The sequence below is a fragment of the Sparus aurata genome, chromosome 12, assembly GCF_900880675.1.
Source record: "Sparus aurata chromosome 12, fSpaAur1.1, whole genome shotgun sequence".
Classification (NCBI taxonomy): domain Eukaryota; kingdom Metazoa; phylum Chordata; class Actinopteri; order Spariformes; family Sparidae; genus Sparus; species Sparus aurata.
Genome location: NC_044198.1, coordinates 14,002,053 through 14,021,332, shown reverse-complemented (window position 1 = coordinate 14,021,332; position 19,280 = coordinate 14,002,053). Strand labels below are relative to the sequence as shown.

Genomic DNA, 19,280 nt, shown 5'->3' with positions numbered 1-19,280 from the left:
AAGCTGTCTCTCTTAGTTTTACACATGGACTCTTGAATGTTTCAAGCTGCAGAGGTCTGTAATAGAGCTAAAAGGTCTGAAATATAGCAAGATGCCAGGCCATTAAGAGCCTTAAAGGTAATCAATAAAATCTTTAAATCGATCTTAAACCTACTGGGAACCGGTGCAAGGAGACAAAAATAGGTGTTGACCAGTAGAGCAGTTCTGTACAGCTGCTGTTGTTTTTCTAGCAGCAGGAACTTGAGTGGGCACCAATTATTTCAAGATTTTTAGAGTTTATTCTAATCCTTGGTTTAGATTAAATTTTATGAGGTGCTTTAAAATGTAAAGTACTTGAACAGAAAGCAGCTCATTGATCTGGAAGGAGCACAGAAGAAGAAGGCATCTTTAAGTGGCGAAGCTGCTCTTGGTAATTACAGAAGCAAGTGCACACAGAAAAAGAAAAGAATAGAGTAGTTCTAGTAGCTTGTAATCAACGATCAGATACATAGTGTTAGTGTAACATTCATGTTTGGATGTGGCCAGATACATGTTAAAAATATTAAGATTTAGTCCTGGGAAATCTACCAATATGTTATCATTATCAGGATATAGACTATATATTATTTTATTTTGGATATCGTCATATCAAGATATGGCAAGATATGGAGTGTAGTCTTTTTCCTGCCTTTAATGGATGTGTTGAATGTTGAATGTGACTCAGCATTTATGAAGCGCTTTTTAAAAGATTTCAAAATGTAGGAATATAAGAAATCAGATATTTTGCTGATATGATATAGCTGATACATTTCACATTGCCCAGACCTAATGTATTGACATTTTAAGGGTTGCTTGAAAGGAACAACTCTATAATAATCCCCTGCCAAAGCTGCCAGCAGTTGGCGATCTCTGCACAGCAGCGAGTCTCAGCCTGAAGCTGTGTTACTTCATTAGTCCATAGTGTGATAAAGCACAAAATAAATGAAGAAGAGAACAGTTTTTGACAAATCCGCAATTTGAATCTCTTGTTCTGATCCTTTCATATGTTAAGTAGGCCAAGTATTCATTATCATTAAGCCGCCCCCTCATACTCAAGTGTCTGCTCAAGACTTATTGTGAATTTCAGTTTTTTTTTGTAGTTTAATTTTGTGTTCTGTTACTTCTGGGATAGTTTTGTCTGTTTTGGTTCAGTCCATGCATCTCATCCTGAACTGATCCTGAGTCTTCAAGCACTTCGTCTCCAATTATCTCTCCTTATTTGGCTTGTCTTTTCAGATCTGAGCTTTGATCAAGCCATTACCGTGGCAAGACTATCCATAAATATTTAAAAATAATATAAGAGCAATCTGTTTTCATTCACTCATCTACTTCATGAAGCAGAAATGTCTAATTTTACGAACTGTCCCTAAGCTGAACCCACAGCCTTTGATTGTTGAGTCTCTGAGCATATTTTGAGTTCCTGCCTCTCTAAATTCCCCTTACGGTGATTTTCATCCCTTCAGATCTCATCCTGTCACTTAATGCTTAAATATAAACCAAACCCAGATCAAGTACTGTTATCATCAGCACAGAGACATTATGCAACAATCCTGTCGCTCCCTGTGAGGGCAGACAGAAATAGCAGGATGACTAATTTAGAAACAGACCTTAACTTCACCTGAGTCTAAAAATATTTGCAGCCAATTGGAATTGACAGCAGATCTGAAAACCGATGACAGGAGCTGTCGAAGAGGAGAAGGGGATATGATGCTGGCGTGTATGTACTGTGGGCAAAAAGCAGCCTACAGATTTCCAGCATGCAGCAGAGCTAAGTGTGAAAATGGGGCTTCGACAAAAATAGTTCTTTTTGTGACAGCATGGAAGGGGGTGATGGATGGAGAGAGGCAGAAAATGAACACAAGTCTGTGGCGGAGAGAGGGAGGACAGCAGCATTCAATCCATTTGGGATTGACAAGTTGAGGAATGCCCCAAAATAGCCGTCGTTGTTTTCCAACCCAGATAACTCAAGTTATTCTTCAAATTGCAATTTTGCAATTTCAGAGGCTACAAATGACGAGTCTCTTTTTGTGGGATTATAGCCAAAAGAGCTTTGTGTGCTAATTGCCCCTTCTAGCCCATGAGGACGGAGAAGCGCCTGTTAATGGTGAAACTAAAAGCAGCGTCGAGTGGCGTATTGTAATCCCTGTTGTAGGAGCCGAGCCAGTGGAGTTGCACTCAAGGCTAGCGGGGTACTTGCCAGGTACAGCGACACGTGCCAGTGCTCGTGTCTCTGATGTCCTGTTAGCATCATATTTATTTTTATTTCAAACCTTTTCCCACTAGACATAAAAATGTTCAGAACATTTCATGATTGAGCTTCGCATCCAAATTCTCTACTTTTAGTCTTCAGGTTTATGCAAAAAGTGTGATAAAGCAATTACAATTGCATGCGCTTACAGTATGCTGATGATAAGCATACTGTATACCAGCTTTATTGACGACGAAAACAAAAATGGCCCCTTGCAGTGAAGTTACAGTGGGACAAGATGAATTATTGAATAAAAAACATTCAAAATAGATAAGACTGAGATGTTTGTGGCAAAAAATAGAATATATAAACAGTACAACAAAAAAATGGGAAAGAAGCGAGCACAAAAGCGAGTAAAAAAAGAAGAACTTCTCTGTTCATCCCAAATTTAAATAGGCTAAAACAAATCCTCGACAGAGCTTGAAATCCCAGCAGGTCACGCCGTCCTCTTCGCCATGTCCCTCTTGGTCCTTCTACTAATGATAGAAATCATTAAAAAAAAGCCTACTTTCCATGTGGGCGACAGAACTGACTGAAGACAGCGTGGTCTTTACAGCTCAAGTTAAAGATGTAGATCATACCATTGAGTAGCACTACTTAGAGAAAAGGAAGCAGGGGGGGAGTGAAAGAGCAAACGGGGGCAGCTGCAAGATCAAGAGGGATAAGTGATCAGTAGTGATGAAGACGAGGCAGAGAGATGGGTACAGTAATGGCAGCCGAGAGCAAATGAAGGAGAATATGACAGGAGAGAAAGATTAAAGACATGTAGGAGGAGGAAGATGGATATCTGCTCGGCTAAAGATACACAGATAGATGTATAGATTGATCTCTAAGAGGAGGAGGAGGAGGAGGAGGAGATATACAGTATATGCCACGGGGAATCGGTGAGATATGCAGGGAGCAGATAGAGAGAGATGGATAGTCTGTCTACAGAGACGTGGTTAGGATGACTCATGTCACATCGATCTCTCTGTTTGACGGCAAGCTAGAGCACAAGTGTGTGGGAGTGTGTGTGTGTGTGTGTGTTTGTGTGCCTCTCAGCTTGTTTGTAGCTGAGGGTTATGGGTACAGAAGGAGGGAGGAAAAAAGAGATCTGGTGTATTGTAGGGATGCACATGCATTTTTTTTTTTTCGTGTGTGTACATCCGGTGAGCCCTGATGGAAAAGCGGGACCTCATGACACCACTAATGGACTTACAGTAAGTAAGAGGATGAAGTCTCAGTCACAAAGACTGATTAACCAAGAGCTACAGACAGGGAGAAACAAGGTTGTGTGCAGTGGAGAGGAGAGGAGAGTTGAAAATAAAATCAATACACTTTAGTATTTGTTTCTAATTGCACTGATGGGAGTTTGGTTTATATGTCTTACTTTGTGACACACTTGTGTTAACTTGTCCATAATATTCTCCTGGCTTTGCTGTAACAACAAAATACAAGAAGCTTTTTGGGGTGGAAGGAAGTGAAGGGCGACTGCGTTTTTCATTCCTTAAAGCATTAAGCTGTTCATTACAGTTGTTTGGTTTCTGTCCGAAATGTATTGCAAACTTCGAACCGAATTTCAGGACAATGTGCAAAGGATTAATAGAAGTTGGTTTATACATGATGGTAATTCTCCAGTCGGATGCAGTTATGCCTTTGCAGAAGAAGAAGAAGGGCAACATCATGACAGTTTATAAAAGAGTGCCAGTCAAACCTCAACCAGTAGAAAACATGATGGAAATACAGCGTTTCTGTTTGTTTGACGTATTAACTTGATGAATGTTACAGTGACGATGTGCTCATCACTCCACACACATCTGAAATTTCACACTTAGTCCACACGTACATATGGACAAGCCTTTTGGCACCATTTTAGAAATAATGTCCATCCACACAACACACACACATACACAACATGTACCATTGCCATTCACATACTTTGGGCATGCTCCTGCTGTTGTAAAGAGGAAGCACATGGTGTGCTCTGATTGGTTGTTTAGTTACAGAAAACACGATGAATGGGACAGGGAAACATGGCGGCTTTCATTGTGAAGGTGTTTCAGTTTTACAGGATTTTTCTTTTGCTTGTTTTAAGTTTTTAAAATGTTTAAATTGAAACATAGGTGGATGGAAAGCCACCAGTAGAACGACTGATGTATTCACGTTGTAAACGTGAATACTTTTCCATGTATTTTCAGATCATAACCTTAGCAGAACCAGTGTTATTTATGTGAAGTGTCATTATTCATATTCATATTCATGTGATACTGCAAGTTCATTTAAACTATCTTAAAATGTATAAACAGGCTGCTTCATCTGTACCATTCTGTTTTTGCTAACAGTGTGCAGCTTTCTAGATTAAGTATCACAAAGCACTGTTGACTGAGTGTCCAGCTGAATGGCTCAGTAGAAAGTCAGTGGACTTTAGCAGCCTTTATGAACGACTGTCTCTGTCTCTTATAGATCTGCTCCCAGCTGAGTGAACGACTGGAGAAACAACAGACTGCCAACCGAGGAGAACTGGAGAAAATCCGGGTGAGCACATGCGCACACGCACACACACACACCTCTGAACACGACTGTGTGCACTCAAACGCTTCCTGTAGATTAACAGCCAGCACTATTAGTGGAGTGTCACCGCAGAGCTGTTAGAAACAGGAGTATGAATGTACATGTGTGTGTGTCTTTAAAGATTCTGGATGGCAGCCAGGAATAGTTGCATTATTATGTCTATCACATGTGCAGGTCGACTGTTTATACCCAGGTGATTGTTAGGAGGCATGGTCTGTACACTGTTACAATATTAGATCGGTAAATCCGGTTCTCCAAACAGTTTTGCTCTCTCGCCCTTGTCTGAATGACGTTGCCGTCTTATTGTCATGGATGGCAGTGAAATCAAAGCTTTTCGGGGAAGAATGAGGAGTACGGCCAACGAGCCAGGGCCAAGAATCTCACTTCCAGCACTTGCACACTTGGCTCGTGAACTGTTTGTTCAGACTGTAGCTGGGAGAAAGGCCATGTTGGCGGTAAGCTCAGTTAGGACTGCCCAAGGACTCACAACAGGACGGACTACAGAAGTCCTGTAAAGGATGCTGCTGAGTGTGTGTTTGTGTTTGTGCGTGCTCTTTTTTTCTATCATATTACTAATAATGAAGCAGCAAATGCAAAACAACAGTCAGCAATCGCAATTATAACTGATGAGGGTGAACAATGATGTGCAGTGAGTAATGTATAACTGTAAGTTACAACACTGTTAATTAGAAATGTTTAAATAATATACTGACATAGTTATTCACTGAAACTCTATTTAAAGTGACGACGGAAACAATTTCAGCTCCGGCACACTGCTGCCTCATTATTGCTCTCAGCCACTTCTTCAGCGATGAGCCAGGAAACGTTACGTTTAATTAGTACTCAGCTTTTAACCCAGTCGACAGTTTAATCCAAAGGAAATGTACTGTTGTCATGAAATATTAATTTTGTGGGAATATCTCGACCAAAGCGCAACACCTCGACTATGAAACCGGGGGGCCGTGGACAACGCTGTTAGTTACTGCACAAATCTATCTACCGTGGGCTCACTGTGCCCAGACAGCATTGCCATTAAAGAAGTAGCCATGAGGCATCTTAGGGAGAGAGTTAAGCGAGAGCTATCATTTCTGTCTCTGTGATGCCTTATCTTGTCCTGTATAACATCCTACTCCCTCAAAAGACACTTAAGAGAGGAGCTTGGATCTAATAACAGTGAAAAACAATGAAGAAGTTAAAGTACCTGAATGTGGTGTTGTTGAGCGGCACAGTCACTATGAGCTCCATTTGCACTGAATTTTTCTTTTGCTGCTCACACAAATGCTTTGTGCCCATAATAGCTCGTCACACACAAGGGCACCAAAAAGAGCTCTTTGAATAAAGGGTTGGGTAGAGTTCAGCCCTGACTGAAGAGGGGAGGCATAGTTGGCTTGAATGGCTGCTACACTAATGAGCTGCCATGCTTCAGTAACCACACAGAACACACTGTCTCCTCTCAAACTGTAAAAATATCTCTGCTGCAAAAAAAGACAGACAGCAGCTCATCACGGCATGACAACGCTGTATTTACATTTGGTTGGAGATTGTGTCCGTTCACCAACAGTGAAATCTTCGATTGAGCCGTTTTATTTTTAGACTTTCTTTGTTAGATTGTCAAAAGGTTTTTCCACACTGACAGTAGTCTTTAGAAAGGCGCAAAAACAGCATCGACCAAAGGAAATCAAGGTATTTGCACATTTATCTTCTTCTTGTATGGCAGGTCTTTGATGGACACTTTGATTTCTTTTCATGGACTTTATAAGTTGAAAGGGTCTTTTATTTTATTTCATCACTTGCACATTTTATTTCTAAAAAAAAAACAATAACAGAGTTTGGGCCCTTGTATTACTTATTTGTGCTCCTGATTTAACAATTCATACTCAATATTTCTTCTCTTATTTCCGCTGTTCCACTATATGTAAAAGTGCCCATTCTTAATTTGGTGAAGCCGGTATTGTTACACTTTTGCTGTGTGCTGGCCACAGGTATTTGATTAAAAAAAATACAAATGTACAGATTATTAATAGGTAAGAGTTACGAATCTACTGTAACGCAACCCAGACGCAGATTTTGTCGAGCAAAGTCGGCGAGGCTGAAGTCAACGTATGAGAGGTCCAGTGATTTAGGAGAGGTCTGTTTGTTCACCTCCCAGAATCGGTGGCGCTTGTCTCGAAGTTGGAATGTGGAAAAGAATCTGGACATTCAGATGTTGTCGTGTGCTGAGGCAGCAGTTAACATACACAGCTACTGTTTACTTTTCATTAAGGAGTGGCTTTGCAAGAGACAGAGCGTGAAAGCAGTTGTCTCCCGCCCCCAAAAAACAAATTAAGTTATTCAAGGTTGGTGTTCTCGGTGACGCCTCCCCGGGATCTGTACAATTCTTTCTCACTAAACTCAATAGTTCCTCCTGAACAAGACTCAACTTAAAATTATACTACACAAACAAGTGATTGGTATGAAGTTATCATTATCTTGTTTTCTTTTCTGACATTTCCTCCTTTTTCTTTCCTTCATTAGTCCAAGGTGGAAGGCTGTGAGAAGTGCAGTAGTCTTTTCAACAAAGAGGGTCGCGTGCGGGCCGCAGTGACCTCAGCCCCTGCTGGGGGCGCTGAGGAGACAGACGAGGAGAAGGAGGGTTTGAAGAACCAGCTGAGAGAGATGGAGCTGGAGCTAGCACAGACCAAACTGCAGCTGGTGGAGGCTGAGTGCAAAATCCAGGTACACTAACACGGTTTGAACCCACATCAAACTACAAAATGGGAGAGTTTAAGAATCACATACACGCTTGTGCTTTCTTTGGTGTGCTGACACATTCAGTACGACTTTGACAGCCTTGAGGAACTAACAAAGACAGACTCAGTGGGAGGATACAGCTGCCTTCATAAGGGGTCAGAAAGTCTGCGATGTGAATTGAGGCTCAATAATTTCTAGCCAGTACAGTCATTTAGGTGGGGGGTGTTCTGTCTGCCTGCTTTCTTATACAGTGTTCAACTCAGGTCATATTTTCACACTCATGATTTTACCAACCTTTGAGCACCACAAGAAAAGAAGTGCTAGGACTGCAGAGGCGCCACAAATCACAGCAGAAGGTTTGCAAATAAAAAGACGTGCTTAAAGAAATTGGAAGCATTAGCGGTGGCATCAAATTCACTAACTGATTGATGACATTGCTGTGATCAACAGGATCTGAAGCAGCATTAAAGTCTCTTGGAATTATGGGTGAGATTAAGAAATAAAGTTCAGTCTTGGTTTTCTAGAAAGAGGCTAAAATATGGTGAGTTCAAAGAAAATAGACCAGAAGACAGGGAACCATTTGTTTTTATCTACTATAAAATTGTTCACTGACAACGACAAGGGGCTCTGTGAAGAGCTTATTTACGATGATGTCCAAAAGAAAAGAAGGACTTCATATGATTTATATTGTTTCTCAGAGTGGGAAGAGAATTGGGTTCAAAACTGTTGGCAAGTTGGCAGAAACAGACACTAGACATTTCTAAAGAAGTACACAGTGGCCTGTACTCTTCTTTTTTTTATTGATTGTCAGACTTGTTTTGGTCTGTGTGATAGTTACAATAGCAGTTCTTCCCTCTTCAATCAGGACCTGGAGCACCACCTGGGTCTGGCCCTCAACGAGGTGCAGGCCGCCAAGAAGACCTGGTTCAACCGAACACTCAGCTCCATCAAGACCGTCACTGGAACCCAGGGGAAGGAGACCACCTAACCTGACAACCCAATTATCCAGTTTTACCCAGACCATGTGTGGCGCTCACGCTGAAACCTCTGGACGCCTAACTTTAACCCGCTGGGCCATAACTTGAACACTGAACGTTCAATCCCAGGATGACCATTACTAAAGACTGTGTTTTCTTGTTCCTCTTATCAAAAATGTCCTTGTGTTTCCCTCCTGATCTAATCATCACCCCCCCATCCGTTTCTTCCCCGCTCCGACCCAAATGACTACAGCCAACTGTGCTGATGAGAAGGGGTTGAAAAACACACGATGAAGTACAACGGTACCACTTTCCCGAGAGAAACAATGTGCTTCCAACGGTCACAGAAAGAAAAGGGTAAAAAAAGAAAAAAAGCTTCATTTATTTCTGTCTTTGTACTGCTGATATTAAAGACCCGCAGAAGGAAGGTAGGACACCTGAACTGTAACTGTCCTGACGGGATAGAGAAGAAAAACACTCCGTCCTTCCTTACTGTTCTGCGTGCTCCCCTCTAAACTGCTGGCACAAACCAACCAGTCCCTATAAAATGTTTGTTTTAGGTACGAGAGCTAATAGACGCCTTTTCAAAACTGAGCTTTTTCTAATTTACGTTGAACAATACCTTTCTTTTTCTATGTATGTACATGAATGTGCTTATGTAAAGAGGATGTATGTATGTGTGTTTGAGTGTGCATGTTTTTTGTTTTGTGCCGACTGTGAGGTGTACGTGTTCATCTCTGTGTGTGTGTGTGTGTGTGTGTGAGTGACTGAACAATGTTTTTGAATGCATAAATAATGACTGAAATAACGTTAAATTGTGTGTATAAAGAAGGAAAGACGAGAGAGAGCGTGTCGGAGCCCAAGGGAAAGAAAAAGCACTAAGGTTATGAGTGTGTGCATGCATGTAAGGGAAGTTATTTCCTGTTTTGTCTCGTTCCTTTAATGTTCAAATTTGTATATGAATGATGCTAAAGAAAAGTTTGCTGACAAAACCTTGCTCTGAAGGTCGATAACGACGAAACTAGTGGATATAAATATACAATTTACCGTCAGAACAGAAGCGTTAAAAGCTGTGGTGATAAAAAGCCACAGCTGTACTTTCCTCACATCAACTTTCAGACATGAAACTTGCTCGAGGTTTGCTTGGTTTGGATATTCTGCACAAAGATAAAAAAAAAAAATAAAGCTCCAAACCACGCAGACCTCCGCATGTGATACACAGTGTCTGTATGAATGTTAGAACACTGTTTAGCCCAAGAGTGGTGCGATGCTCGTTACAAACAAAAACATCACTCAGTTGAAGTCAAAATGGAAAACACGCACGCACACAGAATGTTGTAATTCCTGCTGCACCTGAACGCACCTTTAAAACCTGCCTCCGTCTTCTCTGTGATCTTCGACCTTGACTGGCAGGGTCATGTCTGCAGGCCGTGTTGTGTTAACCTTTCACAGTTTAGTCAGACATTTGTCTGATGTATTTTTACCACTATACACACAAACACTGAATCACAGAATCGCACTGTTAATTTCATACAGAGACGGGTACAGAACAAACACTCAGGGGCCACTTTATTCGGGACACCTGCTTGTTAAAGCATCAGTGTTCTCCAAACATACGGACAAGGTCAAGAGGTTTGGTTTCTCTTTGGCTAGCGATGCACCATATCATATTGTTCTCTATTTAATATGATTTAAAAATACATATCCTGTCCGTGACGCACAGCAACAACAAGCATGGCTGAAAGTAACATCGCTACTGGCGCCAAAGTCGAGGAGTTGGTTCTAAAGGGGAGCGAATTATGTCAAAAAGAAGGCAAGACACTGAACCTAACTTGCCTCAAGCAGTAGCCACCAACAGTATAAAGAGTAAAAAGAGAGTTCAGCAGCCATCTGTCATGTCATCAAGGATATCCTGATCACAAAAATACCCCAAAATATCACTGCCTTATTTTAGGCCTGATATCGACCAGCCCTATTTCTGACAAAAAGTATAAAAGGCGTATCATTCTTGATCGGGAAGATGGCATGTTTATTGGTGTTAGCGGAGGATGGTTGTCTCTATATAGGATGGTAATGATAGCAGGAGCCAATGATCAAAACTGTCAAGGAACGCCACAAATACAGATTCGTTAAGCACAGAGTACCAGTGTGTGCATAGTTGCAACAGCAGGCAATTGGTAGATGATTGGAAAAGGCTTCATAATGCACCAAATGAAGGTTACTGCTGTCCCGTGCGGTCAGAACTGACGTAACAAACGTGTTGAATCAAATGTAGAATCTGGTGTTGTAATGGCGTTTTGCTTATCCACGATGTTAGAAGCATTGTTACTGTCCGGGTGCATCTCTTCGTGGCCGTGTGACAAAGCTCTTCATCCAAAGATGGATCCAGTAAGATGACAGAAACGTGTGTTTATTCCGGCTGCCTGCACTCGGCTCAGTGGAGCACATTTGGGATGAAATGGAACGAGATAACCACAGCACGAGCATCTCGCAGCTCCTCCAAAAAATCTCCAGGAATTGATCGACTTTATAACGAACCGGCGAGGAGCAAAATCCCTGAAAAAACATTTTCAGTTCATGCCTCGGAGAAAATCAATGTGTTCAGGAGGAAAAAAGCAGATGTTAAATAATGGTGGCCACTGAGTGTATATACACATACACACTGTTGTGAATGTAGGGCCAGAAAGGTCACACGCATGAAGACACTTGTTGACTGTAACTCTGCACCTTAAGTGTGGATCAGTATCACAGGACTTCTGAGTGATGTCATCAGAGGTCAAAGCAGGGGTCAAACCAAGCGCTCTAAATGAGTCCGGAGGGGATGGAGGGGGTTAAAAAGTGCTGCCGTGGGTGTGTGTGTGTATGTGTGTGTTTTCATATTTCGCTGACTACAAATGTCAAAATATTCAAATTTCTATTTGTGCTTTACTAATCACATTAGACTGAAGCAGAAGTTGTTTTTCTTTTGCCAGCCTAAAACGAACATTTACTGTAAAATTGCGTCTAACTTGAAGGTTGAATCTGATTGGCTGGAGTCCACACTTGTGATGTCAGAGGAAAAGTCCAGAAGAGGTTGAAAGAAAGGTCGGGGGGAAAAAAAAGGCCGTTCCTCTAAAGGCACTGGGTTGTACATAACAAACATTAAAAAAATGAATATTGAGTTTTTGTTTATGATTTTCTACTCTGTAACTATAACTAATGTTGCCTACTTGTACCTACCTACCTGCTGCCGTGCTACAGTTTAATCCACGACGATGTTTTATGTTTTTAATGTTTATTTTTGCTCCAAGCTTCTCAGTCAGACTGCTGTTTGGTTCATTAAATGCCAAAACGTAGCTTTATCATCCAACGAGAGAAAAACATTATCAACGTGTGGAAATTGTAATAGTGTAGGATGCATTGTGTATACTTCATGAATTTCAATATAAAGATATCGACACAAAAGCTGGTCGGCCTCGTTCTTTTTTATAAAGGAAAGGGCCTGGTTGGTACATTTGTTGGGAGATGAAAGCACATCGCAACATTAAAGGTGTAGAAGGGGGGGTTGTGCACAAAAACCTGATGAATCTAATGCACCTTATTCTCACTAACCTTCAGACGACGAAGCAGGACTGTTAAGCCAAACCTTCAAAACTGCTGGTAGTAGTGTTGTTGATGATGAAATGAACATGAAACTGAGACAAAAAAGTTAAAGTACTCAGTGCACATAGTGTGAACCAGACTGATCACAGACTGATGATGTCTGCAGGAGCTCAAACAGTTATTGATCAACAGATAATTCATTAGAAACTAATTGATAGTAAGAAATGTGTTTTAAATACAGTCTAGTGTATATCTGTCTTGTCTAATATGAGGATTTGCTGTTCATTGTATATCATCATAAACTGAATTTTTGGATATTGACAGTGCTTGTCAGACAAACAAAGCGTTTAAAGACGTAGTATGTTGAGCTGATATTGGCATTTTTCCCAGTTTGTGAACATGCCACTGCTCTGTTCAACTACTCACTGATTAAAACAACTGTCAGTATGAGGTGATGGTAGTAGCAGCAGTGTTGGGAAAGTTCACTTTCTACATGAACTAGTTCAAAGTTCAGTTCACAAACTTTAAAATGAACTAGTTCAGTTCATAGTTCATAATTCAAAATTTTGAACTAAGTTCACAGTTCCAAAAATGAACTAGTTCATAGTTCTTTTTTTTTCAATATGTTGATGCAAGCTATTATTTTTCTAAATGATTGCCACAGCCCATATAGAACCACAGACAGCTATTATTTTATCGGTTTTAACACTGAAACTGCAGCTCTCCCACAATATTCTGCAAAACCAGGTTGTCCAGCTGCGGCTGGGAGATGAAGACAGCGGAGCCGCTACTGTACACCGTTAACATGATTTGGGTGGTAGAGGATCTGTTTGGCTCGGCGTTGCCATGTCTTTTGATTTTTTATTCACTTGCACAGACCTTGAAAGGCTCGCCGAGTGCTTTAGTTCAATGTGCCGTTTCAGGTTTGTGGTACAGGATAGAATACAAATTAAAAATTAAATAATACATAAATAAGTAAATAATAATAAAAAAAAAGAAGAAGAAAGGGAAAAATAGAATAATAGATAAATAGATATTTCAGACAGTGGCTTCAGGGAAAAACTTTTCATCATGACTCAGTAAGGTATTACTTTTTTTGTTATTTAACAAAATCAGAGATTAAAGCAAAGAGCTCAGTTCCAGGAGAAAAACGAGCACATTTAGGTAGTGATTTTGCAAATTTTTGTTTGTGAATAAAACATTTTGCATAAGATAACAAAGTTCATCATGTGTTCAAGAGCATTATCTTCTGGGTTAACATAGCAAATAACATGTTTACGGGTAAGAGAATGGACAGAGTTAGCAGCATCAAAACAACATCACTCCAAAACTTTTTAGATATATCACAATAAAAAAACAGATGGGAAGCCTTCATTTGTTTTTGCCTCCATGCTTAGCACATTGATGACGCATGCGGCGGTGCGACTCTGTGGTGGCTGGTGTTATGGGTTTTTGCCAGTGTTCTGTCCGTTCAGGACGAATTCATCTGTGTTTGTTTGGTAATGCTTTACTGCATGTTTGGTATGCAGCTGTTTCTGTCTGAACTAGTTAAGTTTCGTTTTGATCGAAAGTAAAGGGAGTTGCACAAACCTCTCGTCCAGCGTCCTTTTTATAAACAACAGCCAGATTGGGTGTTTTTCTGCTGCACGGCCTGTTCACGGGGTGTTTTAGCCGGTTTTCGCCTGGAAGGCTCGATGGAAATCTGGCACTGTCTTGAACGAAGTTAAACTGTGAGAACGCGCCGTTCACAAACACCAGAATGAACGCGTTCACAATAACGTTCATCAGGCAGAATACAGTACGTTCAGTTCACGTTCGCCCAAAATATGAACGAGTGCATGAACGATCGTTCATTGAACGCGTTCAGGCACAACACTGAGTAGCAGCCCTACCTGAGCTGTGTATTCTTTCCAATTGTTCCCATATAAGTCAGCCCTACAAAATAGGCCTGTCCCAAATACTGTTTTTGAAGCTTCGGCGAGAATATTTTAAAGCTTTGACTCACACACTATACTCTCCTCAAGACTATTTACCTATATACTTTGCTTTAAGTATAATTACGATTCTGACAGACAAGGATGGGACAGGAGACACCAGCCTCTGTCTATTCCATCCCCGCCTCCAGAGTCTCTAAAGGGAACTTGACGGGGATGCGAGCTGTAGGGAGGGTCGAACTCGGTTCTCTGACAGCCTCAAGTTGGCAGGTAAGCATCTGGATGTTTTTCCGCTCACTCTGTGCACACTTATCATGTTCTCGTCTTTTATGTACGCAGGCTTTGAAGTTAAACACCAGTGGTTTGCCTCTTTTTTCGGTGCAGCCGGCGCAACGTCTCATTCCTCTTTCAAACGGGAATAAAAACCCTCCACATTTAAATACCGACTTGTCCAATGACCAACCAGGGCAAATTATTTGGGCTTCAAGGCATTCTGGTCAGCCCCATACCAAAACAATAGATCCCCAACAAAATACATTCCTTTTCATTTGAAGAATGGAATTTGGCAGAATACTGAACCTGAATCCAAAATGTAAAGGATTTCGATCTCAGCCAGGAATAATTTGACAAGCACCCGGTGCAAGTTTTAAAATACTCTGTGCTGTGGACATATTTCGGTTGACTGATTCTAATTATTTCATTTCAAAGTGAGCATTTATATCATCTTTTTCATTTTACTCGTCATAACATGTCTGTGTTATGAAATGTTTCTGAATCCTTGATCTTTGATTATTCCCGATTACGTAAAACCTTTTCAATGATGTTCTGAGAGTTTTGGACCCAGCTGTATTTATTCAGTCAGTATCTCCCGAATTAACATATTACAAAGCCTCGTTGTCATAAACAGGACAATTTTAACCTCAAGTAGCTGCTGGAAATCAAAACCAACCATCTGAAGCGTTTCGACCTTGCTTTCCCACATCAACACCTTCCCTCGATCATTTTAACAAGCGTGGAAGCACTTTTGAGGCCCCTCTGCACCCCTCTCAAGATGCCACCTGAAACCCGGAGTTATTTATTGGTGTTTTGCATCGATATCTGTCTCCTGAGTTTCAAAGCTATCTTCTATAAAAAAAAATCTATAAAGCCAAATGTGCTGCTTCCTCTCCGTTTTCTCGCTAACATTTCGTATCGCGGCTGAAAAAGGAGGACGAGATGAAAGGCACTCACGCTGTTACTATAATGAGACTTCTCTAACTCACCTCTCGGGAACACTTCTCTGGACATCTGAGAGAGTTTTTTGAAAACGAATACAAACCTGTTTTCTTTCGAGCTAATTATGTCTTGTTAAAACCACCTCTATCTGTCAGCCACTTGAACGAGCCGTTTCCCCCGAGCTGGATGGAAATCTCTCCCTTAGCTTTTACTTCCAGTGTTTTGGCTCCAGTTCTATCTCTCTCCTCCTCCTCCTCCTCCCTCCGAGAACATCCGTCATAACATATGGCTGCATTGTTATCGGTGTCAGGGATGAGCTATTTTCTGCCGCGGCCTCGGTGTAAGAAATGTACAGCGTGCAGTGATTGCGCTGGAGGTCTCACATTTATCATCTGGGGTGTTTATAACTTAGTGCGGGGCCAATAAAATTATCACCTTTAGTGACGAAGGCCGCAGAGATCTTGGCTCTGCGGCTGCAGATTGCGAAGCAGCAGGCGTGATGAGTTGGAAACCCTGCTACCTGCAGCGGCTTGGAGGTAACAAGCGTCAGCATTATGCAATCAGCCTGACACCTTCCCCTCCCTCCCGTTTCTGTCCTACGTTACAGAGCTATAAATACCACCAGCGAGGCAGCAACAGCGTAAAACGCGAAGGTGGAATGTGGATGGGACGGGGCGTCTTCGGTTGCTGCTCGGCTCAGTCGGTAGTGATTTGTGGGTCCGGGGATGATACTCTGTGAACGTCCGTGAGTGTTAAAGCGGCAGTGCGGAGCTATTTGGACCTCAGACATTCCCAGTAACCTCCTGAACTCCCCGTCACCTGATCTCCTCGCTGCACACACACACTGAACTCAATTTAGGTTGGCCACAAGCAACTTTGACAGGTTTAACATCAGATGTGTCTTTTAGGTCTAAAAACAATACACATGCCCTTACGTACATTGAGACAGTTTCAATGAGATGGGGCTTTTGTAAAAATGACCTCTAAAGCCAAATAAAAGGGTACAACAGTCTGAGTACGAGAGCATTGCTTTAAAAAATGGACACAAAAAACTATGAATTAAGACGTACTGTTTGTTTTTAGACATTTAATTGCCAACCTGACCTTTGTTGTAGATGAAGTTCAGTTGTGTCCCAAATGTTTCCAACATTTTTCTAAATGCAGAGGAATCTGTGTTTTTCACTCAAACGGATGTTGCCTTTCATTTTGTCGCCCGTCTCTATAACTCCCGGCAGAGAGGCAGACCGTGAGGAAGGAAGTCGGTAAATGGGACTGAATGTAATGTGAATAAAATCTAAAACAACTCACTGTCTGGGAACATTTGTGCATGAGTCACGTAGGCAGAGTTTCATTAGCGATGGTGGCCGCTTCACAATAAAGACAACAACTCTCATGATCCCACGTTGCTCGTGTCTTGTGTTTTAATTTAGATTACAACCCTGCAGCTAGAAATTACAGGCGTGTGCTGTACGGACTGTCAGCGGATTCACATTTCACACTGAACACGAGATAAGCCAAAATTGCCAAAGCTGTTGTTGCCGTTCCAGTGTCACAGCGTGTGGCACAAAGCAATTTGGAGACTTTTTTTGTAACTTGTAAAAGAGCATGTTATCTCTTTCAACCAAATCTTCAAGCTTGGAAATGTTCAAAATTGGAGATTTGAGGCTTTTTCTTATGACAGGGAACGCATCAGTGGTCCCATTGATGGGAACATTTATCTTTCGAAAATAATTTTGGGGGGCATTTTTGCCTTCACGGCAGACAGGAAACATGACAAGGGACAATATGACATGCAACAAAGGTCCCTGGCTTGAATTATGTGTGATGTGCTGCAACAATCTGGGATTATTCTTCCCTATCACTATGTTTATTTTGAATAATAGTAGGGCAATAATTGTCCAAAGCGACATACAGTAATTCATACACTGATGGCAGTGGCTAAGGTGCCGACCACCACATCAGGAGCAGTTTTGGGGTTCAGTATCTTGCCCAAGGACACTTCGACATGCAGACCAGGGGAATCAAACCAGCGACCTCTCAATAACAAGACACTGGCTCTACCACTGAGCTACAGCTGCCCAGCTGCAGATTTTTTAGTTCACTATCATAGAATCTGTCAATAATTGTTTGATTATAATCGATCAAAACCAGCAATCATTCACATTTAAGAGCTGGAACCAGAAACTGTTTGCCATTTATACTAATATTAATAATATAATCATAAATAATACCTTTATGATTATTTCACCTAAAAAAAAAAAAAAATCAATTAATTAACTTTTAGCTTTATTTGACAGAAACCACCATTATATTTCTGTGTACAGCAGATCGGACTATAACGTTATACGTTTCTACCTGCAATTCACCACATTAATGCTAACTGGGTTGGTTTTACTACTACACTTACTGTGTTTACTTGTGTCAGAGAAAAGGATTTAGATGTTTGTTTCATGTACATACACTGACCACAGTGTATTTCCCTTTTGCTTACAATGACATTTACATTTGCTCACCTCTGGAAGAAGAATGCGAACGGGCACATATTCCAACTGCCTTAAAGGTGAAATCCCGAGTGGTGTATCTTGTTAGTCTCGTCACCGTTATCTCATTCGTTCAGGGGAGGAGTGTGAACAAAGTAGAGCTGCCACCTGTTCAGAAAAGATACTCGTCTGAGTGAAGAATTTCACACCTCTCTGCCGCGTCCAATTACGCTGATATAATTTCCCTCATAAGGGAGAATTAAGCCTGGAGGTATTCTGAGGGAGGGAAACAGATCATTTTCTTAATCCATGACATCTGATTACCGTTGTCAGGGTCTTGAACTGACATGAGGAGTATTGAGAAAAATAACAAGAACTTCCTCTGTGAAGGTCTTGAGTTTTGATCACTTTTGGCAGGTAAATCCACCAAAACTCACCTGTTTAACAATAGATTTTTTAATACATGTGCTTACAGGATATCAATATTGAAAGCGCTCATAGTCAAATGAATTTGTACATAGTAAAAGCTTGAAAAACCGAGAAATACAAATATTTGTTGTTTTTCCCCCATTTTTTAAATAATGGACCACTTATTCTAGCACTCATAATAAACTCCACTCTTTTCATGCACACGTCAGTTTCCTGTGCCAATTATTCCACCTCACTGCCTCGGTGTAATATCAGTTTACTTGCACTGAACTTAATTTAAATCAGTGCCTGTTGTTCTCCATCTGTTTAAGGTCACGAGCGTGTCAAAAGCAGAGTGCAAAGAAGTGTCACAGCAGTCAGAGTTTGTTCTGATAAAAATCAATTATACAGACTTCAAAAAGTGCAGCTCGCCTGGAAAAAAAAAAATTATAATTAGCATGAGTTTTTAATTTGTTGTGAAGAAGATAGGGCTTTTGGCAACTATGTCAAACTGAGTGTGAGGGAGCAAACCAAGGTCTGCTCTGACTTAAGAATATAATCTCCCTGAAGCTGAATTTCTTGATTAATTAGAACCAAATAAATTGGTTTTTCGAGTCATTACAACTGGGGTTGTTACAAGGTGCCCTGTGGAGTCTTCCTGGAAATAAACCAAAAATATATTTATACTCTGTTTATTATTTTAAATAAAAAATTGGGGACACAGCGCTACCAGTGGTAAAAAAAAATGTTTTAAATATCCAGACTGTGTCTTTAATGAACTATTCTGCTATCAACGCAATCTGCTATGTTCAAAAGGTCTTTAGTTCTGTTAATTAACTAATCTTGAAGTCTGGCTGCAGATTTTCCACCCTAAATGTCTCAGATCAAGCAGTTCGTAGTGTGAAATGTTATTTGAGTGAATGAAAAGGGTGGACTTCCTTTTGAGACTCTCTCTGGGGTCCCCCAGGGATCCATATTAGGCCCTCTCTTGAGTCTGTGTAGAAGAAACAAAGTCATGCGCCACGGTTGACTCAACATATGTCACCAACACCAACACCAACACCAACACGGCCGTCAACTCGGCTGAGAAAAGGTACTAAAAAAGATCAGAAGTCACACTAACTCTCTGACCAACGGC

The 19,280-nt window shown here is 41.1% G+C and overlaps 1 protein-coding gene across 4 annotated transcripts in view; it reads left to right on the top strand.

Moving 5' to 3' along the window:
* rabgap1 (RAB GTPase activating protein 1) overlaps positions 1–11,967 on the top strand; it is a 75,225-nt gene extending 63,258 nt beyond the window's left edge. For all 4 annotated transcript variants that reach the window (XM_030434799.1, XM_030434798.1, XM_030434797.1 and 1 more), the window contains 3 exons: positions 4,709–4,780; positions 7,331–7,531; positions 8,412–11,967. In XM_030434799.1, coding sequence (XP_030290659.1) covers positions 4,709–4,780; positions 7,331–7,531; positions 8,412–8,534 — 396 coding nt within the window. In that variant the 3' untranslated portion in view covers positions 8,535–11,967. The remainder of the gene's footprint in view (positions 1–4,708; positions 4,781–7,330; positions 7,532–8,411) is intronic.
* The last annotated feature ends 7,313 nt before the right edge of the window (positions 11,968–19,280 follow it).